The sequence below is a fragment of the Phascolarctos cinereus genome, unplaced genomic scaffold (assembly GCF_003287225.1).
Source record: "Phascolarctos cinereus isolate Bilbo 61053 unplaced genomic scaffold, phaCin_HiC Scaffold_9;HRSCAF=440, whole genome shotgun sequence".
Lineage (NCBI taxonomy): Eukaryota > Metazoa > Chordata > Mammalia > Diprotodontia > Phascolarctidae > Phascolarctos > Phascolarctos cinereus.
Window position 1 is genome coordinate 202,821,561 of NW_027556402.1, and position 25,955 is coordinate 202,847,515.

The 25,955-nt window shown below is 42.7% G+C and overlaps 1 protein-coding gene across 4 annotated transcripts in view; it reads left to right on the forward strand.

The window, feature by feature from the left end:
- M1AP (meiosis 1 associated protein) overlaps positions 1-25,955 on the forward strand; it is a 139,947-nt gene that overhangs the window by 58,845 nt on the left and 55,147 nt on the right. For 3 of the 4 annotated variants that reach the window (XM_021005316.2, XM_021005315.2, XM_021005321.2), the window contains 2 exons: positions 1,399-1,581; positions 3,827-4,010. In XM_021005316.2, coding sequence (XP_020860975.1) covers positions 1,399-1,581; positions 3,827-4,010 — 367 coding nt within the window. Of the gene's footprint in view, positions 1-1,398; positions 1,582-3,234; positions 3,620-3,826; positions 4,011-25,955 lie in introns of those variants that run through there. The other variant, XM_021005322.2, reaches the window with a different exon arrangement.

Consider the following 25,955-nt stretch of genomic DNA (forward strand, 5'->3'; position numbering starts at 1 on the left):
ATGGCTGGTAAATCTAGAAGAGGCCTAAGAGATCATCTAGTTCAGCTCCCTCATTTTACAGAGAAAAACCAAGCCCCAGAGAGAATGAAGACTTGTCCATCGCCACATGGCAAGGAGTAAAACTCAAAGCTCTTCCTAGACCTTTGTCTCGAACTCTGGTGCTTTCCCCATTACATCACCTTTACCCTGCCCTGTAATTTGCCTGTTTCTTGTCTATTTGCCTTGTCTCTCCAAGAAGACTGTATGCTATTTGTTGCAAAAACTGTCATACTTTCAGTCATTCACCAACCATCTATTAAGTACCAACTCTGTGCAAAGCAGTGTTTTTTTTCTGTATCCATCAAAGACAGATGGTCATGTACGTGGGCTAGGCACCCACTTACATGATTTAATTTCATAACCTAGGATGGTGTGGGCCAACTCCCCCTTCCTGCCTCCCCATCTGTTGCTAATACTTGGAATTTTTCTAATGGAATCTTTCTTTCCACAATGAGAGTTCACTTTTAGAATGAGAAAATCAATGTAGTGTGTAGTGAAAAAAAATCAGAAGACCTAGGTTCAGATTCTGTCTTCAGCACTTAGTAGCCAGATGACAGTGAGGAAGTCACTGCTTGTGCCTCAGTCTCCTTATCTGTAAAATGGGGCAATACTTATACTGCCTACCTCATAGGATGCTAGTTAGGAAAGCACGTTGTAAATCTGAATGTGCCATATAAAAATGAATTATGTCCCTTTGGAGAGTAAAGGCATTCAGTTAAATTCATACTCTTATGTAAACGACTCCGATCCCTTCCTGAGAGAAGGTTTTGGATAAGGGAAGGCCTGAGAAGAGAATAGTCTCTGACAGTATTGTATGTAAGGCTTGATTGTCTTCCTGAGCATGACTGTAATAGAATAAGCATCCCTACCTACTTCCCTGCCTTGATGACTGTGAATGGAACAGATAGAACACTATGGACTCAAACGAACAGCCTCATTTTTAGATTTGGAAGTGAACAAAATCTCCTTTTTCCAGGAAAACACCTAAGGGAAGGTAAGCAGAGAGAGTCCGTGTTTGGCCTGAGAAGAAACAAAGATGAACACTTTGATGGGATGACCCTGCAAGTCAGCCAGTTGTCTTTGGGTGGATGCTGAGCAGTCACAATTCAGCCGCTCTGACTTATCAATGGAGAGAGAGGGCTAGAACGAATTGGTTTTTCTGTTCTTGGTAACCCTGACCGATGAGGCTGTACGGACTGTGAGACTTGCTTTCGGAGGCAGTAGTGGCTGATCCCATCCTGACCAGACGTGTGGGTCACAGTGAAAATTAAGATCGGACGTTGCCGGCCCTGTTCTGAAAAGGGCTGCTCGTACTTAATCAGGTGATCGTGGCTGCTAACTTCTATTCCCATTCTGCAGCAGGTGAAAGGGAACTTTGTCCGGCTGCAGGCCTGCATCTCTGAGTTGCGCCTGGTGCCAAGAGAAGGGATTTGCCAACAGAAATCTTGTCTGAATCTGGCGGTGCAGGATGGGCTCCAGCAGTTCAAACAGCACAGCAGACACACGATGGTGAGCGCGGCTCCAAGCAGCCCTTCAGTGGAGGTAAAGGATGCTGTCTTCCAGGGCTCCCTACTTAGAGGCACCATCTTTCCCTATCAGGTTTTATAGTCAATTTACATAGGATCACCAAATGTTACACTGTTTTGTCCTTTTCTCTAAGTGTTCACCTATAGGAATCTCATTTCCCTAGCTAAGCTATGAGCTCTCTAAGAGCAGACCCTGTCATTTCCTTCCTTCAAAGCCCCCACAGCATAGTCTATCAGTAATCCCTTAGAAAATACAAATTGAATCGGAATTAAATTGTATACAAAACCCACAATCAGAATCGATCTAAAAATGCAGTCCTGTTTCTGGGCAGGTGTCTGGTGGGGTGGCCACCAGATCAGTGTATTTGTCCTGATGTACTCAGGGATTTGTTAATACTTTTGGTCAGACCTGGGCATTGGTACCACAATATGAGTCTTGGGATCAACTCAATGTTGAAATTGATCAGGAGCCAACATAAACACTCCTGTAGGACCTGGGTCTGATTTGACGATAGAGGTAGTCAAGAAGTAGCAGTTTTTCCAGGAAATTAAAAGAAAAGACAGTCTGATTTCCTCCTCCTTTATCCAAAAATGTGTGTTGAACTTCATGGAGACCTGCACAGACCAAGTCCTTCAAGGAGTTTATAGTCTTGAGACACATAGTGATGTCGATGAGCATATGCTAGGCATACAAACAGCAGAATAAAACTGTTAAAATAAGACTTGAATGAATAGGGAGGTAATTGTGACATGTACAGGTTGGGGGTGCATACATTTAGGTTGAAAGGCCTGAGGGAAGGACATTGTAAGAGGGGGAGAGCCATTGGATTCCTGGGCCCAAATTGAACTGGGTGATCTTTATATGCACTGGAACTTTTACTACACACTCCCAACTACTCTTCTCCAAAAAAAGAAAAAGAAAGTAAGTAAGAAGGAAATTTTATTTCCAGTGACTTCTTTGGGAGGGGTGGGCCTGTCAGCCCGTGGTCATTAAGTATATTTAACAGGACTCAATTCAAGGATTAAGTAGCTTCCTACACACCACACACACACACACACACACACACACACACACACACATACGTACACGTGCATTCTCTCTCTCTCTCTCTCTCTCTCTCTCTCTCTCTCTCTCTCTCTCTCTCTCTCTCTCTCTCTCTCTCTCTTCTCTCTCTCTCTCATAGATGGAGAAACTGAGACCCAGAGAGGTATAGTAACCTATCAGAGGTCATCTAGCTATCAAGTAGCAGAGCCCAGATGCAAACCCAAGTCTGCTGATTTATAATCCAGTGCTCTTTCCTGTTATACTGTCTTCTCCTTGTGAGGTCTTAGCTGATCAGTGAGGCTACCCATTTATCCAGCTGGCCTTCAGATCTGTTACTTGCTAAAGGCACCAGGAATAATAATAATGATTATAGCTTACATTCATGTAGGTTTTTAAGCTTGCAAGCATTTTACGTATTTTATTGGAGCCTTGCAGTAACCCTGTGAGATAGCTATTCTAGTATTATGCCCATTTTAAAGATGAGGAAACAGAACCAGAGGACTTGTCCATGGCTACACAGCTGATGTCAAGTCCTGTTAACTCCAAGTGTAACAAACACACTGTGCATCACACCACTCTTTTGCGATGGTAGGGAATAGCCTGGATGGGGTTAATCAGCTGGGGCAGTAGTGTGCAGAGGAAACTGCATCGTAAAGGGATTCAAAACCCTTCCCTCAGCACTCTGTCCTTCATGTCAGTCAAAGAAGGCTTTTGGCCTCCAATCCGCAACTGTTTGCAAGGTTAAAACAACATGGGCTAGTATTTGTAATAATTAATAATAGGAATAATCCCAGTCAGACTGGGGGAGAAGAGAACCTGAAAGTGTCCTGGATGACATAAAAGCACCCACTTCAAGGTCATGACAGATAAGCCACCCCCCGTGCCCCAAGTGAAAGAACTACCTTCTGCTGCACCCAGACAGAAAGAGCCCAATGGGAACTTCCCACTCCACCCCATCCCCGTCTGCTCAGTGGATGGCAATTGTGGTTATTTCCATTCACCGTCTAAGGTAGGTTTGACCTGATTCTTAGTGTTTGGTCACTCCTGTAGTCTGCTTCTATAGTATGAAATCTCAAGCCAATGTTTTAACTTCATCCCCCCTCCTAGTTATCCCATTTTATGGCAAACTAAATACTTCCTTCCATGTTCTTCAGAAATGTCTGAGGCAGAGTAGAGGGAACAATGAGGCCCTGATGATTTCTGGCTTTCTCTTCAGATTACAGTTCTGACTTGCCAGCCTGGAAAAGACATTGTTAAACAGCTGGAGGGAGAGTTACAAAACACAGACATGGTGAGCCTCCGGAGACTGCAAGTCACCGAGATCTCAAAGGGAGATGGGCCGGAGTCAGTGGACTCCCTGTGGCCCAGCGAAGCCCCTGCTGAAGAGCTTAGCACTGAGGGTGAGTACAGGAAGAAAAGGTGGCAGTGCCAAGGAGCTGGCCTTGATGGGGAAGGACACTGGGTTGTGATTTCTTTACATCTCTATGAGATGGGCCCTGCAGCTCCTGTCAGGATTCAGGCAGGTGTTCCATCTATCAAAAAGATCGGTTTTCATTTTCAACTTTGTTTTTTGTTTTCACTCTTACTTTTTCACTATTTCAATGGTGGTAGTGACTATACTCATAGGAACACAGAAATGTAATATATTAGAACTGGAAATGACCTTAGGTGTGATCTAGTTCAGCCCTTCCATTTTAATATGAGGAAATTAAGGCACAGGGAGGGGGAGGGCCTTGACCAAGATAACATGCTGACTGAGTGGCAGAGCCAGGACTTACAGCCACATCTCATGATTTCCTCTCCAGTCTTCTTTCTACCATTTAAGGATCAGACTTAGAAAGAGAAGGGTCTTTTGAGGTCAGCTGAGCCATCTTACATTTGAGGAAACTAAGGAGAACCAGAGAGGTTAGGTAACTTGCCCAAAGTCACATGGGTAGTAATTATAATTAGCAGAGCCAAGACATGAATTCAGGTCCTATAATTCCAAGTTCAACCATTTTTCACTATATAACACTACACTGATTCAGTTTTGTTACTCTTGGATTACCTCCTGGCATATTGTCCAATTTCCAGCCTTCAAGCAGATGTGCATCTGAATCATCTGTGTCCAGTGGAATTTTCATGCTTATCAGCTATATGATGATTTCATATAGCAAAGTGGGGATCGTGACTGCATGGTAAACCACAAACTGATTTTCAGTTGCAATGTGGTACTTTTCAAAATATTTCATCCTTTGTGTTTCCTGTTGTTTTACCATAAAGACAATGAATTTCTTCATCTCTGTTAGCCTTCTGTGAGAGTTTCTTTATCACAGAAATAGAGATGTGTTGAAACTAAAGTGTTTAACAAAAACCTAGAGACTGTATTCTCATCTAAGGCTTTGTCGTTGTCTTGGAGAATACATGTCCTTCTTAGAATCAAAATAGAAGAGTGATTCTCTGTTGATGACTTGTTTTTCCAAATAACCCAATTCTGTTGTAATATTTTAATTGATTGAATCATGACCTAGAATACTCCAGGACCTTAGTGAAATCCAAAGTTATTCAAAAGAGAGTACCCTAACCATCCACACTGGAAAAGTAAACTGAAGGAAAAAAATACCTGTTACCCAGATCATGCCACTGTTAGACAAGTAGCCCCTTGAAACAGTTTTTCAGTGTATCCTTCATAGACAGGTCCTATACATGTGCAGGAGGAGGGCAGGCTCTTCCTTTGTTATCCTCAGTCTCACCTCCCAATCTCCACATTCGTCATGAGTTTTATGAGGAGGAAGGTAATGGAGTGATGATTCTGTTCATGGGCAGGAGATTGAACAAGAGCAAATGTGACCGGTTTCCTTTTATGTAAGATAGAGAAGTTGTATTCAGTGATCTCCAAGGACCCTTCCAGATCTGAATTTCTGTATTACTAAACTAAATACATTTTATCTTATGTATCACTAAATGCCTTGATCACTGAAAGGCCATTTCTGATGAACTCACATTGCAAGTTCGTGAAAAACACGTTTGATTTTGCAGCCAAACTGAACCGAGTCTCATCCTATCCTTTTCTGCTTCCATGCATTCCCAATGACCATCCCCAAGCCTGGAATGTATTCCCTCCACACCCCGTCTGTAGAAATCCAGCGGGAAGAGCACTGGCTCTGGAGTCATGGGACCTAGGTTCAAATCCCACCTGTGACGCATACTACTTGTGGAACCTTGCGCAAGTCACTCAATCTTTTTTCAGTTTGACTGTCTGTAAAACCGAAGTTGGACTAGATTGCCTCTGAGGTTCCCTCCAGCTCTAGATCTTTGCTTCTAGGATTGTTTCCTTCAGAGTCCAGCTTAGATGCCATTTCCTCCTTGAAACTTTCCTTCCTCAAATTGAAAAAACAAAAACTTTTTGTTATTCTGAACTTCAAAAACACCAACAGATATAAACATTTTCATATGACAAGAACAGAAAAAGAAAATTGTTTATGACACTCATCTCATTATATGTAGCATGTTTTTTAAATTAGTTCTAATGTCTGTGTTGCCCTCTGAACCTCCTTCTGATTTCTCTGCTCATTTTTTAAAAACATACTTCATTAATACTGTTTTGAGGAGCAGGTGCATTGATCTTATTCTCATTGCCTCAACGGGCATTCTTCCTCCTCAAAAAAATTTTTTAATTTACCCATATAACAAGTTTATGTAGTTGAGCAAAACAAATCCATACATTGGCTAAGTCCAAAAATGTATGGTTTTTCCCCCCCACACTTCTAGACTATCACTTATGGATTAAGAGGTGGGAAGCATGCTTCACCACTGGTCCTCTGGTCATGATTAGTCATTTCATTGGTCAGTTGTTTACAGTGTTGTGGTCAGTGTGTGTATTGTTCTCCTGATTCTGCTTATTTCACTCTGTGTCAGCTCATATAAGTTTCCCCAAGTTTCTCTGAATCTGTACCCTTTGTCATTTTTTGTAGAACAAAAATATTCTATTATATTCATACACCAAAATTTGTTTAGCCATTCCCCAATTAATGAACATCCCCTTAGTTTCAGTTCTCTTCTACAACAAAAAAGTCTATCTATGAATAACAAATGAGATCACATATGTTAAGCCTTGCAAAGCTTAAAGTACCATGTAAATGCCAACTATGATGATTAATACTGTACATATGGGTCCTTGCTTTTTGATTTTATTTTGGGGGGTCAGGCCTAATAGGGGTATCCCCAAGTCAAAAGATCTGTACAGTTTAGTGACCTTGGGAATTTAGTTTCAAAGTGAGTCCTACAATTGTTGGATCGGTTCACAGCTCCACAAAAAGTCATCAGTGTCCTTGTCTTCCCACTTCTCCTCTAACAATTGTCATTTCCTTTTATTTTGGGGGAGTCATCTTAAAGGTGTGAGATGGAACCTCAGAGTTGTTTTATTATACATTTCTCCTATATTAATGATTTAGAGCATTTTTATATGGTTGTTGATAGCTTGCTTTTCTTTTGAGAGCTGCCTATTCATATCTTTTGACCGTTTATCTACTGGGGAATGACTTTTGTTCTTATATATTTGGATTAGTTCCCTACGTATCTTGAGTATCAGACCTTTATCAGCTAAACTTGCTGAAAATATATTTTCCTAGTTAACTGTTTCCCTTCTAATTGTAACAGTATTGATTTTGTTTGTGAAAAACCTTTTTGATTTCATGTGATCAGAATTGTTGGTTTTATCTTTTGTGGTTTTCTCTATCCCTTGTTTCATCAAGAGCTCTACCCCTTACCCACAGTTGGAAAAAGTATCTCCTTCTTTGGTCCCCTAATTGTTTATGATGTGACCTTTTATATCTAGGTCATGTATCCATTTGAGGTTTATTGTGGTATACAGTGTGAAGTGTTAATTAAACCTAATTTCTACCAGCCTGCTTTCCAATTTTCCCAGCTGTTTTTATCAGATAGTGAATACTTACCCTGTAGTTGGGATCTTTGGGTTTATTGAACACTGGGCTACTATGTGTATTTATTTCTGGATCTCACGTTCCTAATCTGTCCCACGGACCAACTTTTCTAATCTTTAACCAATACAAAGAATTTTGTTACTTATTGTTCTGCAACAGAGTGAGGTCTAGTGTGAGGTCTAGTGCTCTCTTTAAATTTTCTTAGGGGAGGGGCAGCTAGGTGGCCCAGTGCATAGAGCACGGGCCCTGGAGACAGGAAGTTCTGAGTTCAAATCTGGCCTCAGACACATAACACTCCCTAGCTTATGTGACTCTGGGCAAAATCACTTAACCCCACTCGCCAAAAAAAAAAAAAATTCTTAGGGGCAAGGGAGACATTCATAAAAATCTCTCATATTTTACCTTCGATCATAGTTCCTTGTATGTTAGACTATAAATGTCTTGAGAACAGGAACATTAGGAATATATCTTTTTCCCACTTTTGCAGTCTTAGCACCTAGCAAAATATCCTGCAGGTGTTAGGTGCCCAAATGAGTGTCCACTCAGTTGAATAGAATTGTGATTACTAGATCAAATCACTAGAAGATGAACAGAACAACCCTTGGGGATAGAGAAGGAGAGTAAATTCCTTCCTCTCATCCCATTCCAACATTTGGATGTAGGTAAAATCAGACTACAGTGAATGTCAAGGAGAGTTTTGAAAGGGAAAGGGAATTTTACTAGAAGAGGGTACAGCTTAAGCCCAGTAGACATGCTTTGGAGATGGAGACAGAAGAAGGTTAGAGTAATAGGGTGAGTAGGTGGAATATAGGCTGATTGTAAGGATTTTAGTGCCAGTGGGTAGCAGTAGCACCTCCCCTACTACCCTGCTCCCAGCCTTCCTTGAGTCAGTGCTCTGAATGAGTCACCTCCCCAGGAAGGCGGCTGTATGTGATTGCCTTTGAAGTAAGGAAGTGATTACAGTACAGCTTTCTCAGAACACTTAACTGAGGGAAAGCTTTCCCCAGTGGAAAGGAAACCAAACCAATTATATCATATTCTGCTGCCATCGCCCTTTACCCAGCTGGCTGTGCTCAGCTGGTCCTGGAGTCTTAAACTTGCTTTTAGCCTGACATGGGTCTGTTTGCCAGAAACTTCTAACCAGGATCTTTGGATTGTTACCCTGGGTTCCCCCTCATCCCCTCCCCAAGGAATTGTGGGCTTACAGCTCACTGGGTTCAATCCTGGGGACCCTTCCCTCCAAGAGATCAATAGCTCTCTTTGACTCTGCCTGTGCCCTGGAGTTTGATTCCAGTCAAATCTACCAAAGCTTAGTTCGGGCTTATGGCTGTGTTTCCCAAAATGTTCTTAAGCACGTGTCTGAGCACATGACTTCCCTGCTTGGTCAACTCCTGTTGCCCCTAGGGCAAAATATATGTGCTCCATGAGTCATCCAACCAGGGCTGAATACATTGTCTTCATCTCTGATAAAAACGTAGGTAGGCCTAGGACAGAGCCACCAAGCACCGCTACAAGCTGACCACAGCCCATCAGGATCATAGGGTTTGGGAGCTGGAAGAAACCACAGAGCTCATCCAGCTAATAATATTCTTTGATATTGTAGCAACTAGCTCCAAATCCATAAAATGATGTTTATTGTGTACCTCAGGATCTCTCTTGTCTTATCCGAAGAATATCTGAGAGATTGTCAGATGCCTTCCTGACACGCAGATGCACTGTCTCACAGTGTTTCCTTGGTCTCCCCGTCTGGTTACTCTGTCAGAAAAGGAAGTGATCTTGAGCAAGGAGTACTTCCTAAGAATTCAGAATCTAGATAAAACGTTTATTCTATGAATAAACATAGGGTCTCATGGACTCGTGCTCTTAGGGGGCCCTTTAGCCTCTGGATGCCCAGCCTTGCAGAGGCTGCCTGAGTAATAGCAGTAACTACCTTGTCCCACTGGGAGCCTGAGTGGTAGGAAGCCCAGAGCACACAACTCTCTTTTCCCCTGCCAAGGGGCACAGAGTAACAAAGTTCCCAAACCCTTGGACAAGAACACACTATGATGCAATGCCAAGTACTGCTAAGCATTGTTGCCTGCCTGCCTGCCATTCAATGTTGGACAAAAAATTACTTCCTCAGACTGAAGAGTCTGAGATACTCCAGATCCAAGACTTGGGGGACAGGGTGGCATTTGGTCAACAGCTCCTCTTCTCCTTTTGGTGGCTATGGACCAGTCCTACTTGTCTACACACCAATCCTCTGGTCCTTCCCTTTTGATCTTCCTCACCTCTGCCACTTCCCTTCCTTCCCTCTCGTCTCACCTTTTACCTCTTCTTCTTGCGCAAGAACATGATGCATTTTTCTTCCTTAGAATGCTAAACATATCTTGTTTATTCATAGAGAGTAAAGTTCAATCCTGACTGGAGGTAGGGCCTAGGATTATTTCTTAGGATTCTTTGCCTGGTTATTGGTTTTTTAACAGTTGTGACCAATGTGATATATTAGTCAGCTATCTTTATGGTCAGACTATTGACTTGTAAGTGCAAACACCAAAATTAATGCCAAACTAGAAGAATAAAAATAAGAAAAAGTATGCTGTTCAAGTAAAATAACTCCATCTTGACCTATTTAAAGATGTTATGGACACCAAAAAAATGGGAAATGGATGTAGGAAAGAACATTGACACTAGTCATATAACAACTCCATGCATGAAGATGGAAACATTAGCTGTCCTGAGAAGACCAAAAGGGCCTGGAACTGCCTGCCAGTAAATATTCAGTTTCCTGAAAGATCGCAGCCGAGGACACCACCAGCTTAGATCCTGTAAGTCTAAATCTAGGATATATTTAGTTGTAAAGTTTTATGGAGAAGGATAGCAGAAAAGTATGAGCCATAGCATTTCATGAAATAAGGAGCAGTAAAGAGAAGGCAGTAAAAAGTGTTTAAAGGAAGTTTGGTAAAGACCCAGTTAAACAAAACAATCTTAAAGGTATTGTAGGATGAAACTGGAAGGAGAACAAGACACAGACAAAGAACGTAAAATATCAAAAAAGATTTTTAGTACCGTTAGGGAACCACCACGGGACCCACAGGAACTAGGACACTGCCCTGCTGTGTACGCAGGCATTTGATCAGGACTTCTTCCAAAAAGTGTGCAAAGAGAAGGTCTGTGATAGAGTTGACACGGTGAGGAAGGCATTCAAGGATTGATTCTTAAAGGTGTTGGAAAGAGGAGGAGATCCTGAAGGCTCAGAAAAAATTGTGGATCTTATTGCCCCCAAAATAAGGTGACTGTGAGAATATCAATAACTGCTGACCGATATACACACTCTCAGACCTTTATAAAATTTTCGTGAGAACAGTGTATACACACAACAAGGGCATCCTTGATGAGGGCATTTGGATTAAACCAGGAATCTTCCACAGTTTTATTTCATAGTAGACCACATCTTTACAATAGCACAATTGACAGAAAGATGTTTAGAATACAAGATCTCACTGGGCTTACTATTTGTTGACCATTAAAAAAAAAACCTTTGATTCAGTAAAGCAGAGATGTCAAACACCAAGACTCCTGAGTGCCCCAAACCGGATTTAAATGTCATTGGGAAATATTTAAGAAAATAAGTAAAAAGACAATAGAGTATAGATAATGTTAATATGTGATTTTTAAAGGCAATATGCGCCCAAATTTGCGCCCTCATTTCTATTTGAGTTTGACACCACTGCAGTAAAGCAAACCACCACTTTAAAGGCTTTTCTCCAACAAAGTGTCTCTCGTGAACGTGTCAGAATCATACAAGATACCTTGAAGACACAAAGATACCTCTTTTAAGATAACAGAGATAACTTTGATCAAGGACTGTCTGCATTAAACAGAGATGTTTGCTCACCAAATGTGCTTGCTGTTGACTCTATCCTAGCTAACTTGAGAGTAAAATTAGCTATATCTGAAAATCACCTAGCTCAGTTTGGATGTAGGGCTGAAGTGGTTCCCAGGAGATTTCATGTAACAGACTGAGATTTAACATTACCACCCCCATACATTCTGTGTTTCAGCCAAACTAGGTCACTTGCTCTTCCTCACATAGATACTTTATCTCCATCTCCATGCTTTGTATAGGCTGGTCCTCACTCCTGCAGAGAGCTCTTTCTTTGCCTCTGCCTCTGGGGATTTCTATTTCCTTTCAAGGCTCAGCTCTGGTGCTGCCTCCAACATGAGCCTTTCCTGAACCTCCCAGTTGTTAATGTTGTTCCTTCTGGAAATTATCTTGCATTTACGTGGTATATATTTTGTATTATTGCACCAATTGAATCGCAACGTGTCTTAAATCAGATTCATAATTACTGTTGATTACACTGATGAGTCTGCATGCCTCAAGTCTCTCCTCACTCTAATCCGTTCTTCATTCAGCTACCAAAGTGATTTTCTTAAAGTGCAGGCCCATTGGGGCAGCTAGGTGGTGCAGTGAGTAGAGCTCCAGCCTTGGAGTGAGTTCAAATCCAGCCTCAGACACCTGACACTTTGACACTTACTAGCTGTGTGACCCTGGGCAAGTCACTTAACCCCAGTTGTCTCACCAAAAACAACAAAAACAAAATTACAGCACAGGCCCAAGCATGTCACCCCCAAATTCAAATAAACTCCAGGGGCTCCCTGTCACCTCCAGGTTCAAATACAAAACCCTTTCTTGTTCACAGCCCTTCATAATCTACCTTGTGTACACACAAACACACACACACCCCCCCTTTCCAGAATTCTTACCCCTTACTCCCCTTCATGTACTTACTCTTCTACCTGTGACCCCGGCATCTTGGCTATTCGGCAAACAGGACACTCTCTCAGCTCTGGGCACTTTCGATGGCTGCCCCCATACCTAGAACACTTTCCCTCCTTATTTCCACCTGACTTCCTTCAAATCCCATTGAAAATCCCATCTTCAACAGGAGGCTGTTCCCAACGCCTCTTAATTCTCGTGTCCCCCCCCTTTCAGTTATTTTCTATGTTTGCTGTACGCAGCTTGTCAGTACTTGTTTGCTTGCTTGTTGTCTCCCTCATTAGATTCGGAGCTTCTTGAAGGCAGAGACTATCTTTCGCCTCTTTTTGTATCCCTAATGCTTAGCACAGTGCCTGGCACATAGTAAGCACTTAATAAAGGTTTGTCAACTGATCAATTAGAAAGAGTTTGAGTGGTTGCTCTAGCTCTTCACACAAGAAAAATGAGTGATTGAAAAATGCTTTTTGTCCAGACTACGGCATGCAGTGGGATAGACAGCCTACAGAGCTTGTCTGTTAGTATGTATATCAGAGACAGATAAAGCAAAATGCTAAGTAGTTAGTAAGTGAGGTCCAGAATTAAACAGAAGAGATTGGGCCAAGCTGCCTTTGAGCAATTGCACCCTTCTTTAGTGACCCCAAGCTTGGAACAAGCCCATTTTTAACATTAGTATATTTCCTTCTTCCTGATGTTATATGGTTGTGAGTCATGAAATACCACAAACTCAGAAGAATTAAGGGTGCATATTACCCAAAGGGTAAGAGAGAAGAATATGCTAGGCGTGAGTAGGCTGTAACATATTACCAATGAGGAAATACATAAGGGAAGTGGTGTGAAGGAAGTCATAATAAAAACATATGCTAAGAAAAAAAAATAGTGGATTGGTCCTGTGGTGGAAAGTGAAGGTAAAAGATGACCAGTGGACAGCCTAAATGTTTTGTTGCTCTCCCTGTATCAAGAGAATGAGAGGAAGGTCCTAACATATTGGGTGGAGCCCCTGTGGCAAATTTGTTGGAGATTGTAGACAAGCATTGTCTAGGCTGGACAGACACAGATGGGTTATGATATATATGATGAGGGGAATTACCCCTATTGAAGTAATCACAGATCTGTTGGAGTTTTAGATTGGGTGAAATACATTTATTCCTTTGAACTCGAGAACATCTGTGAGCTGATGACATAGGCTTTAGAGCTAGAAGGTACCTTACAGATCATCTAGTTCAATTTCCCCTTTTTTTTAATAGAATAGAGAACTGAGACCCTGAGAAATCATAGGGTTGGCCTGAAGTCTACATGTAATGAGGTCATATGGGTGATGTGATTTGCCCAAGGTCACACAAGTCATAGGTAGCCAAGCTAACATTTGATCCCAGGTCACTTGACTCCAAATCCCAGGCTCTTTCCAGTATACCCCAACCATATATCCCACAATAGCCTTTGCCTTTATGCCAAACATGGAATTTCTGCATTTCTCCTTAGCTGGAACTGTAAGAAAGCAGACCTGGAGAAGCTAGGCCCTACAAGGTGGCAACAGCTGTGGTGATGGTGTCCAAGCCTGTGCCTGGCCTGCCCTTCCTGCTGGACTTCTCCTTTAGCAAACCCACAAAAGCTGCCTTTCACTGAAGCCAGACGCTGGGTTACAGGAATGACTATGCCTACTCTCAACTTCCATCAATGGGGATCAGCAGAGAATGTCTCCATGTGAACCTGCTGTCCCAAGCTGATTTGGATAAATTGTCCAATAAGAGACCTACACTCGTCTATGAAGAACCCAAGCAGGTCCCACCTTCTAACTTCATTACTGCACGTGTGGCCTTTGAAAAAAAGGTGTTGAAATTTGATGCCTATTTCCAAGAGAATTATAAGATCCAAAAGGTGGCCATCTACTATTACCTGGAGGATGACAGCATGTCAGTCATGGAGCCTATTGTGGAAAACTCTGCAGTTCCTCAGGGCAGATTCATCAAGCTCCAGAGACTGCCCAAGAATGTCCATGGAGACCATTACCACTGTTAATGGAGAATTGGGGTATCAACATCACAGTTTATGGGGAGGTATTCCTTATTATTGACTGGGACCCTTTTACAAAGGTATTTTTAGAGAATCAAGGAATTGAACTAAATCCACCAGAGAAAATGACTTTGGACCCTTACACTGAACTGTGGGAAAACCCTCTCCACATGTATGGCGCCCCATCAGACTCTGACCAATTTAAATAATTTCTGACCTTTAATAAAAAGGTCCTCTGACTCTTCAATTTGGGATGACACAGATAGCATGTTTGGACATAGTCAAGCCTATATTATTCATTGCTGTCTTACTGATGACACAGTGGAAGTTTGAGAGGTCTATGGATGGAATGATGGATGAGATTCTTTCCCAGTCCTGATGAAGCACCAGCACTTGCCCAAAGTCTTGGTGGAAAATTCAAGGAGAACTCTACAGAATGAACCAGTGGGAGGCTAGGACTCTACAGTGGTTTGAAAAAAAAGTTCAAAGAATCAAGGATCTTTCTTCCTTAATTGCCCACTGTTTTTACTTCTCACCATCACAATCCAACCATCTACCAGGAAACCAGCTGATATTTCTGCCATTTGCCCTGTTGCTGATCCCCACCTAAAATGGAAACCCTTTATCCTGGACCTTTAGACACCATGTACTCTGTCTCTGGGGAATCTTAGCTTTGGAACTGCACCTTCGGACTGGGTTGTTCTGATTTGTGGGCCAGTGAGTACAAAATACCTAAACCACTATATGAAGCTGGCTAGAGACTATACTTCACTTACCATCCAGTCATCCATACGAAAACAGGGTCTGTCCCAACCTCACCCCACCCCTGTTTCCTTCCTACCTCTTGCTCTGGAAACAGTAATCAAGTCAGTATTTTCAGTCCTACTGGAATGCTACTGGAATCAGATGCTCTATAGGTCCACTCACCATCCCTGTGATTCCTCAGGTCAAAATTCCCTTTTCTGCCATCACTCCCCTTTGTATATTTACTCTTATTAAATAAATGTAAGCTTCTTGATGGCAAAAAAAAGAAAAAGAGTGAAAGGAAGCAGGTCCATCTGAGCTAGGAGAAGTGAAAGCCATTCTGGCAGACTTAAAAAGATGTGAAACCATGGTGGTGGGCCAAAAGGGAGAAGGAGTCCAGTTGGGAGATTCCAGGGGGACTTCAACCCTGGCAGCTGGCTCATGTTAGAAGGTGGGCTTCCTCACTATACTGTAAGAGTAGAGTCTGCCTTCCCCAGTCCTGCTCCTCTTCCCTTTGAAATTCCAAATACATCATCATCTGAAGCTTCATCAGTGCAGGACTCTAGCAGCCCAGCAGCCTTGCTGTGTCAGTGGCCAGCCCTGGCTGTGGCTGGCCTATCCATGTGTCCTTACTTCTCTCCCAAAGACCACAGAGGCAGGGGGGCAATCAGGGCCAGGAGAGGGGACCCACCCCGCTTCCTCTTCTTTACTCTCCTTAAGCTCTGGTTAACAGTCTGGATCAGGTTAATTAACTGTGACAGCTAATGGAGTAAACACTGAAGCAAAGTATCAGGAGGTATACGTTAGTTAGCCAAGAGGCTACGAATCCTAGAGAGACGTTGGCTTGGGATCCAGACCCAGATTTGAACCTGGAATTCAGAGGTGTCTTAGAGATCATCTCATCAAATGCCTTGATTTTGTAGAGGAAGGAAACGAGCCCCCCAGAAGGAAAGGGTTTCCTTAAGGGCCGCACAGGTGGTAGAGAGCATTCCAAGGCTTAGGGAGGGTTGACAACAAGGTGCAATCGCAGCTCCTCCTCTGGCCTTCGTGGGGAAGATTGCCAAATCCTGCTGATGTCTGTCTCTGGAATAGCTCCCCTTCCTCTCCATCCCCACAGCTGTCACACTCATTGAGACATTTATTACCTCTTTCTCTATCTAAATATTCCTGGTAGTTTGTTTCTTATGACACTTATCACATTGGCTGAGGATTCCTGAGCCCATGCCAAAGCACACACTCATCTCCCAGGTCAGCTGAAGAACAAATAGGACTTGCAGAGAATCCTGAGGTTTGAAATGTAACTCTCATGGGGTAGGCTGTGGTGCTAGGGAATGCCATACCTGCCCAGTAGAACCGCAGCCTTAAGCAACAGGCTCTTCCTATCAGAAGCAGAAAGGGTCCTTTTAGACCTCTTGAATGGTTCCAGCCTGTCTTCCCACTCCCCTCAGAGCACGAGCATTAGCACTGAATCAGCATTGGAATAGGTTACCTGCATATAACCAGCCCTGCTGGTGTCCAGCTCTAGCCCACCTAGCTCGCTGGTATGTCAGCTAAAACATCCCCACAGGGGATCCGAGAGGTAGGCCAAAGCCAGGTTGTGCAGGACCACCAACCCTTTGGTCCCATTTTTTTTCTAATGACAGTAATAATAATTCACACTTATTTGCACTTTAAGGTTTGCAAAAGACTTCACCAACATAAATGCACATCTTTGCATTTTTTTAAATTGTAGTTAGTGGAGCAACAAAGTTCAATGTAGAGAATTTTATTTTACAACTAATTAAACCAATATGCCATTCCACTTGTCTAGGATGCCCTTCTCTGAGACTATCAGAATCCTACCCATCCTGAAAGCATCAGCTTAATTCTCACATCTTCCATGACGCCTTCCGTGGCTACTGTCACCCACAGGAATCATTCTTCCTCTCCACAGAGCACAATTGGCATGTATCGTATCCTCTTTCCATATGTATACAGTACCTAGCATTAACTGTTCATGTACTTAGCATTCTCACCTAGACTGTGAATGCCTTGAGTAAAGGGATGGGGCCTTTTTGTCTTGTCTCTCCCTCAGCCTCATTGGGCCCAGGCCCAGGCCTGAAGTAGACTCTCAGTTAACATTGCTACAGCCTGGCTGGGGGCCAAGGACCTGCAGAGACTCGAGTTTCAATCATGCCATTTATACTCACCAGTTGTGTGATCTAGAGCAAGGCATCTGCCCTCTCTGAACTTTAGTTTCCTCATCTATAAAATGGGGAATAATATCATACTTGTTTTTTTGAGACTGAGCTTCCTTATTTCACCAAAGCTAGAAGTGCAGTGGCCACTCACTGGCCTGGCCCCAGTGCTAATCAGTTCATCAGCCTCAGTCTCCCCAGTAGCAGGGACTACAAGCATGCACCACCATGCCCAGCCTGCCTGCTTTCAGAAGCAGCACTTGACGGATCCAGAGTTTGGCTCTTTAGAAGCTCTTGCTTCTTCATGTCCTCATACAAAAACTTTCATTTCTTGGCTCGGCTGACATTCAGCCAGAACCGCCCTTTTTCACGCTCTGAGAAGTGGAGGCTTTGTCTGAGAATGTGAAAAAGCCAGCACTTGCAAAGAGCAAGGATTCAGACTTAGTGAAGTCTTTGTCTTCACAGTGGGGCATGGGGCTTTGGGTTCTAAGGAGGATCCTTAAGGCAAGAATATTTGCCAAAGGCAGTGCCCTATTATATCATCCTTCTCTTCCCAAATCTTCTCTGAGATAGGATCTGTTCATACATGCTTCCTTCTATCTCTGTTTGTCTCTGATCCTCCTTTCTATTCTACTAAAAAGAACTAGAAAAGAGATGTGGGCAACCATGTATCTCTATGAACCTCCCGATCTTGGGCATTTATGGAAGCTGCAGCCTTGACTAGAGACTTAAATTCCCAAATCTGGTCCTTATTTATGCAGAGATAGCTAGTCTTTTCATAGGCATTGCTATAGGGATAATAATATATCTTATATTTTTATCTGTTTTCTAAGTATCAAGTATTTATCACACACCTGCAATATATAGGACATTGTGCCAAGTATAGGAATCTACCATGAGTGTCTAGCCTCAGCTTTCAAAGATAAATTATCTTCTAAAATTGTAGTGGGTAATCTGAAGGACATATGTACAGGACATTGTTTTTCCATTGAATTTAAAATTTTTCCTTTTGAAGGTTGTCCATTTATTTCCCAAGAGTAAACAGATCCTAGAGTTTACAACATCAAGCTTTTCTTTTATGCATTTGCCAAAAAATCCAGTCACCACCCTACATACAACTTGCTTACTTAAAACTATGAGCTATTACTTAGGCCATTCTTCTCATTTCTTCTCTATCAAATCATGGAATCATAGCAAAAGTTAGAAGAAACTTTGTGATCTCGTCTTGTGCAGCCTCTTCCTGAACCAGAGTCCCCTTTGTATCATCCCTGACAAGTGGTCATCTAAGCCTTCCCTTAAGGACTGCAAGTGACAAGAAACTCACATCACAGTCACCCACGATGGGGCATTCCTCATTGTTAGGAAGGAGGCAGCTAGATGGCTCAGCGGATAGAGTGCTGGGTCTGAAGTCGGGAAGATCTGAGTTCAAATGTGGCCTCAGATGCTTACTAGGTGTGTGACCCTAGCCAAGTCACTTAAACTCCAATAACCTTAATCCACTGGAGAAGGAAATGGCAGATCACTCCAGTATCATTTGCCAAGAAAACCCCACGGACAGTATTGGTGTGCTCTGGTCCATAGGGTCGTGAAGAGTCAGACACCATTGAATGACTGAACAACAACATCATTAGAAAGTTTTCTTTCTATGGAACTGAAATCTCTCTCTACAACTTCCACCCATCGCTTCTGACCAACAGACCTTCAGCTACCTAAAGCCAGCATTTGTGCCCCATCTCCTCCAAGACTTTTCCTAACTATTCTCTTCAAAACTCATGTCAAAACATCCTTTTAAAAAAAATTCTTCCTTCAAAAGCCAGTTTCAGATACAACTCTTCTGAGAAGGCTTTCCTGACTAATCCCATGTGGTGGGTCACAGCAGTCACTCTAGCATCATGAATGCTGGCAGAATGTGGGCAGGTGACCATTAGGCCTGTTAGTTTTATCAGGTCTTAGGCTTTGTGGGAAAGGACTTTGCCTTTTGTCCTCCTTCCCCCTCGTTTGGAAGCATCCTCAGTGTTAATACAGGCCTCAGAATACAGAATTGCTCATTCCTGGCAGACACATAGATCCAAAGGGGTGAGGGAAGTCTAAGCTGATTTGAGTATGTGTGGTACAGCTGCCCATAAATAACACTCAGAGATTTTCTAGGTATAAAGTGAAAGATTTATCACGTTCTAGCGAGAAGCGGGCGTCTGCTTTGTTGGGCAGCCCAAGCAAACTGAGGCAAGGCACAAAGGCCAGGACAAAGATTATATAGCCCTAACACAGAGATACTCACCCACCACTGGCTTTAAATTCCCACTGGACAGGAATTTTAGCTTTATCTAAAACACGAAAATCTACCCCAGAAACAAGAAACCGAATTATAATACCACCAATCCCAGCTATTTTATCCTTATTTAGTAATTAGCCATTACCTACTGCTGATGTAACAATACAAGTCATGTGATTTCTAGGAACCTGAAACTTAGGCCTATTCAGGTTAGTGTAACCAACTTCGAGTTTGCAACAGTCTAAGAAATTGCTACACTCAGTCCATCTGAGAGATCTCATATTGTTTACATTGTTTCACTCAGTTAAAAACCAGAGTCTCGACAAAAGTTTGCAAAAAGGAGAGATTTCTTTATTGACTTTCTCGAGAAAGTGCACCCCCGTGTTGCCTAAGCTACCCCGAGAGTGGAGTGCTCTTTGTTTAAGGCAAGATTATATAGACCCTAAGGCAGCAGCCCACCCTAACCCCCTTCCCGTTGGCTCATTGACTGAGCCTCAGGTATACAATCTATTCGTGTAAAAACTACCCCAGTAACAGAGAGAACAAAGAGGTGTAGAAATTATGTTCGCATGTTCCCCTTTTCAGGGCCTCACAGTTTCAGCCGCCTTTTACCCAAGGTCATATAACTAGCTAGAGGATGAGATAGACAGGATGCTCTTATGGCTCAGGAATTTCTGCTAACACTCTCTAAGAGTAGAGGAGGGAGAAGGCTAGGGGAGGGGGTCTTGCATTCTGAGGGGTCTTCACTTAGTGTTGGTACACATGTACCACTCAAAAGCAACAATACCAGAACCATTAGCAAGAACTAATGACCCTCTGAGGAGGCTTCACTTCTGAGAGATCATCTCTCACAAGTGGTTCATCCTGGGTCACTGGAGTGGGCTACATAATTTCCTCAGATGATCTTCCCATTGGTTCAGGACTGCTAATCTTCATCCTCTGCTTGAAATTCTATCATATTCTTCCTGTCCACTGATCTCTGTCCCTTCCCCCACCACCCCTCCTATGTTCTTCTATCATCTTCTTGGAGTGTCTGAGATTTCAATAGAGCCTACCCAGGCCTTGGTTTTGCTTTCTTTATTTGCTGAGCATTCAAGCACAGGTAGATATCAGGGCATTCCTTTGGGGAAGACATGCCCCCATGTCTCTCTAGAGTGGTTTTTATGAGGTATTCTGGAAGAATTACAGAGCATTTGCTCCAAACAGCACCAGCTCCTCCTATAGGCTGTCATTAGGATCTGAGAGAGGTGTACTCCAGCCTGTTTCCTCATTAGAAGGGAAGAGTCTGAAAAGGGGATCGCTTGGAGCAGAATACAGAGCTTCTGTGGCCAGAGCTTGACTCTGCCTCTCCACTCAGCTCTCACTTTTTCTAGCAATGTCCTTTTCTATTTATAAATAATGCAGGCCCCCATAAAAAGCTTGTAATTTCTCCTCGTGAGCTGTGCTTGCATCTAGTTCATTGATGTAATTGCTGCTTTTAGCCCTTAGCTTCCAGCCTTAGCATCCCTGGCCTCATTCCTCACAGCAAGTTCCTTCCTGCTCCCCCCACCCACCAACCCCCTATTTGGCTCTCTCCTAGTTCCTCTGTCTCTGAGGGAAGACACAGCACCTGAGATACCTCCGATGCTTAGTGGAATTGGTTCTCCTTTGCTAGCTCCTAGCAGTTCTCATTTCTGGGCAGTTGTATGTATTTTAGAGGAATGTTGATAAAGAAAATGTGGAGTCTCTGGGAATGTAAGGAGTGGAGCCAAAGGGCCAGAAGAAGACATGGCCCTTTTACACCCATCTCATCTTGCTCCCTGACTTGTTATGTTGGGAATGAGCAAGTAGAGTTGAAGCCTGTATACCACCCAAAAATGGTTTTATAAGGGGAAAAAATGTCTTGAAAAAGGAATTTGCTTAGAGACAAAGCAGTTCCCCCTTTTTCAGTTAACCTCACCCCCCTAGAGATGGCCAGACAGGTCAGACCAAAGTATTTCCAGAAACTCAGATCACTACTGCTCCCCAGACCCCTAGAGAAGTGACTCGCAAGGTTACAGGTGACAGCCAAGGCCTGTGAATCCTCAAGCCCAATACAAAATGACAAAGTACGGTTACCTTCTGGGGGAAACACTGCTGCTTAGACTGGGGGTGGAGGAGAAGGAGGGTGGACTCAGGCATGAATTGTGATGAAATTATTCCTGAGAAGCTTTGTCCTGTGCATTCTGTGCCCAAGAAGAGAGCTTGACCTACTGAGGCCAAAGGGTTACTTCCCTCCATTTCCCGCTGCTGAGGTTCTGCTCCTTGACCATGAGACCCTCTTTTCTGGCCCCACCACTTCCCCGCTTCTATTTATATCTACTATTGCCCTTTGTGTTCTTGAAGATGAAGCTACAGATAGTGATTGTTCTCCGCCAGTCTGAGTAACTGAAGAAACTGATTTGTGACCACAGTGAAGAAACTAATTTCTGTGCTGCAGGCACAGAGACTGTCCTTGGGGTTTCAGATTCCACCCCTGGTTACAGGGCCTGGCACTGTTGATGACTCTGCCTTTGTCTCAGAGCCTGGCCAGTGTTGGAGTAGCTGGGTGCCAGTTGCCTGGTGTCACGTCATTAGGACTTAGGATCATTCTACTGCGGTCTGTATAGAAAGAACAAAGAGAATATAAGAAACATATCCCCTGCCCCCAACCAGGGTCAGCCACAAGGTCTATCTAGCCCAGAATTCTCTCTCCAGTGAGGACATCGTGCTATGTATAGGTTTGGGAGAGAGAGTTGGAATAATCACCCTGTATGATATCAACCTCCAGTATAAATGATGTGTGTGCTTCAGAAACACATCCCCATCACAGTGTGCTTCAGTGGAAAGAGCCCTGAGTTAGGAGTTATAAGGCCTGGGTTCAAATCCTGCCATAAGCTTTCTTTTTTTTTTTTCAGGTTATGTACCTTCTTTTTAAAATTTTTTCCAATTACATGTAAATACAATTTTTAACACTCACTTTAAAAAAATTTTGAGTTCCAAATTTTTCCTCTCTCCTTCCCTTCCTTTCCTCTTCCTCTCCCCCTCCCTAAAATGATAAGTAATTTGATTCAGGTCATAAATGTGCAATCATGTAAAACACATTTCCATATTAGTCCTGTTGTAAAAGAGGAAACAGACTAAAAGGAAAAAACCATGCAAAAAAATAAAGTGAAAATAATATGCCTCAATCTACATTTAGACTCCATCAGTTCTTTCTCTGGATGAGGATAGTATTTTGTGTCATGAGTCCTTTGGAATTGTCTTAGATCATTGTATTGCTGAGAATAGTGAAGTCATTCATCTCACAGTGTTGCTGTTACCCATAGGCTTTCCTAGGTTTGTGACTGTGAAAAGATCACTTAACCAATGAGGCGGAGAAGTGATGGACTAGAGGTGCTCACTGGAATGTGCAATTTCAGACATTGCGATATATAAATTTGGTTTGCTTGATTATATTTATTTATTACAAGGGAGAACTTCTGCTTGTTGAGGTTGAGTTAGTAGAATGGAGATGTTAGAGACGAAGAAAAGAATATTGATAAAACATTAAAAATACACAAAAAGCAGAAAATTTCAGATAGAGGTACAAACGGCAATTTTTTTACTTCTATAACAAATTTAATATATTCTTTTTTTAAAAAAACAGACTATACAATAAATCCATGGTTTTATATACAATCCTCTTTTTAATTTTTCTTTGTGTAATGAAATGTTCATTTTTTATTAAGTTTATAGTAAAAAAGAAATTGTTCTAAAAATGCCTATAGGAAGGGAGAAATTACTTAACCTCCCTTAGCCTCCAAGTGGGAACAACAATATTTGAACTACCTCACTTATAGGGTTACTGTAAGGAAAATGTTTTGGAAACTTTAAAGTACAGTACAAATAAGTTTAGAGAAGGAAATGGCAAACCTATCCAATCTCTTTAAGAAAATTCCAAATAGGGTCATGAAGAGTCAGACTGAAATGGCTGAACAATGCCATCACCAAATAAGGGTTATTATTGTAATGTGAATTCCTACTGGACCCTGGAACCCCCTTTGCTAACCACCCAGCTTTAGTGTGGGGCATGCAGAGAATTTGTAATTATATAAATACAGATTAAGTCCCTATCCCATGCATTCTCTTCCAACAGAGCCATAAATCAAATAGGAAATCTTATAATCAGAACAGAGTAACAAAGTAAATAGCAAGAGAAAATCAAGTAGCGGAATCATTCTCAGCCGTCCTGTGCCGGGCCATGAAGGGCCATGAATGTCATTTCCCAATGACAGCAGGGAAGAGAACATTCCTCAGATAACTCCTGATTCAGGGTAAGGAAGGGTAGCATCACAGCTGGACACCTCACAAAGCTCTGTCTCCCAACAACCGGTTGTGCCTCATAGCTTCTCAGATGATCCCTCACAGCTCCTTTGGCATGGTTCTGCAGTGTCTTCATGCTGTTCTGTGCCGCTTCCGAAGGAACCATTCCTCTCGGTTTCTGAAGCTGCCATTCATTGCCTCTCTGCCAAGCTGCAGCTGACATCTGTTGGAGCAGCCATCTGCTGTTGTGGTTTCTTCTTCCCCAGGGAGAGGGATGTGCTCAGTTCAGGGGACATTGATAGTATGCTGGAGAGCATCCAGAGAAAGGCAACCAGAATGGGGAAGGGTCTTGAGACTGTGTCGTATGGGGCTTAGTTTAAGGGACTGGGGATATATCATTTGGAGAAGACTGAGGGATTGGGACGGCTGTCAAGGGCTCTGTTTTAAAAGAGAGGAATTCGACTTTGTCATCCTTGGCCCTCAAGGCAGAACCATGAGCACTGGGTGCAAGCTGCAAAGAGGACAATTCAGACTTGATTTTGAAGAAAAGCTTTCTGACAGTTAGAGTTGTACAGGGACTTCATTCTGTGGGAGGGGTGGGTTCCCCCTCATTGACAGTCCTCCGGCTGAAGCTGGACAATAGCCACTTGTCAGGTATGTCATACTGGGGATTCCTTTTGGGTATGGGTTATAGTACTAAAGGCCCTTGAGGTCCCTACCACTCTCCAATTCTGCAATTCTCTGATTTTGTGAGTCAGAACCAGATCAAAATGCCTTCCTTTTCTTAGAAAGTCCTGTATTACTCCAGGTTGACACACAAAAGGGTCAGTCAGGCATCTGTCACAACTTTCCTACTCTGTCTCTTCTCACAGAAGAGTTTCCTAGCACCATATCACACCTATCAGATTGGCCAACATGACAAAACAGGAAAATGCTAAATGTTGGAGAAGATGTGGGAAAATTGGAACATTAATACATTGTTGGTGGAGTTGTAAAATGGTCCAACCATTTTGGAGAGCAGTTTGGAACCATGCCCAAAGGGCTATAAAATGTTCATACCCTTTGACCCAGCAATAGCACTTCTAGGGCTATATCCCAAAGAGATCATACAAATGAGAAAAGAACCCACATCTACAAAAATATTTATAGCAGCTCTTTTTGTGGTGGCAAAGAATTGAAAATTGAGAGGATGCCCATCAACTGGGGAATGGCTGAACAAGTTGTGGTATATGAATGTGATGGAATACTATTATACTATAAGAAATGATGAGCAGGCGGCCTTTAGAAAAACCTGGAAAGACTTGCATGGACTGATGCTGAGTGAAGTGAGCAGAACAAGGAGAACATTGTACGCAGTACCAGCCGTGGTGTGTGATGACTGACTTTGATAGACTTAACCCTTCTCAGCAATGTAAGGATCTAAGACATCTCCAAAGGTCTCATGATGGAAAATGCTACCGTCACCCAAAGAAAGAACTATGGAGTTTAAATGCAGATTGAAGCATACTATTTGCTATTTTTTCTTCTGTTTTGTTTTGTTTCCTCTTTCTGGTGGTTCCTCCTATTAGTTCTAATTCTTACTTACAACATCACTAATGTGAAAATATGTTTAATAGGAATGTATGTGTATAGCCTATATCAGACTGCATGCTGTCTTGGGGAGGGAGGTGGGGAGGGAAGGGGAGAAAAATTTGAAACTCAAAAGCTTATGGAAGTGATTGTTGACAAATCAAAATAAATTAATTTAAAAAAGAGTTTCCTATCCTCTTCCTTACTGGAGCAGGCAGTAAATTTTTTTCATCCCTCGTAGTTCAAGAGTATAAGATATGTGGTGCAAAACTTCTGCTTCTCTGAGACTGAGACTAAACATAGGAACCAGTTTTTCACTAGCCCTTTCAATTCCTACCGTGATTTGGGCAGCTTGTGCTGGGAGCCGTCCATGTTGCTTTGAGGCTTGGTGAGCCTCAAGGATGCACTTAGTAGCCCAGGAGGGAAAGGTGAAGCCAGTGAGCTTTGTGCTGAATTCCTGCTATCACAGCACAAAGTCCCCATGCCCCTTATGTTGGTGTGGGCAGTGGGGGACTTTAAGCATCCCTGCATCCACTCAAGCTCTCTTTCTTCTAAAAGCAGAACAGCTAACAAATTCTTTGTGTGCT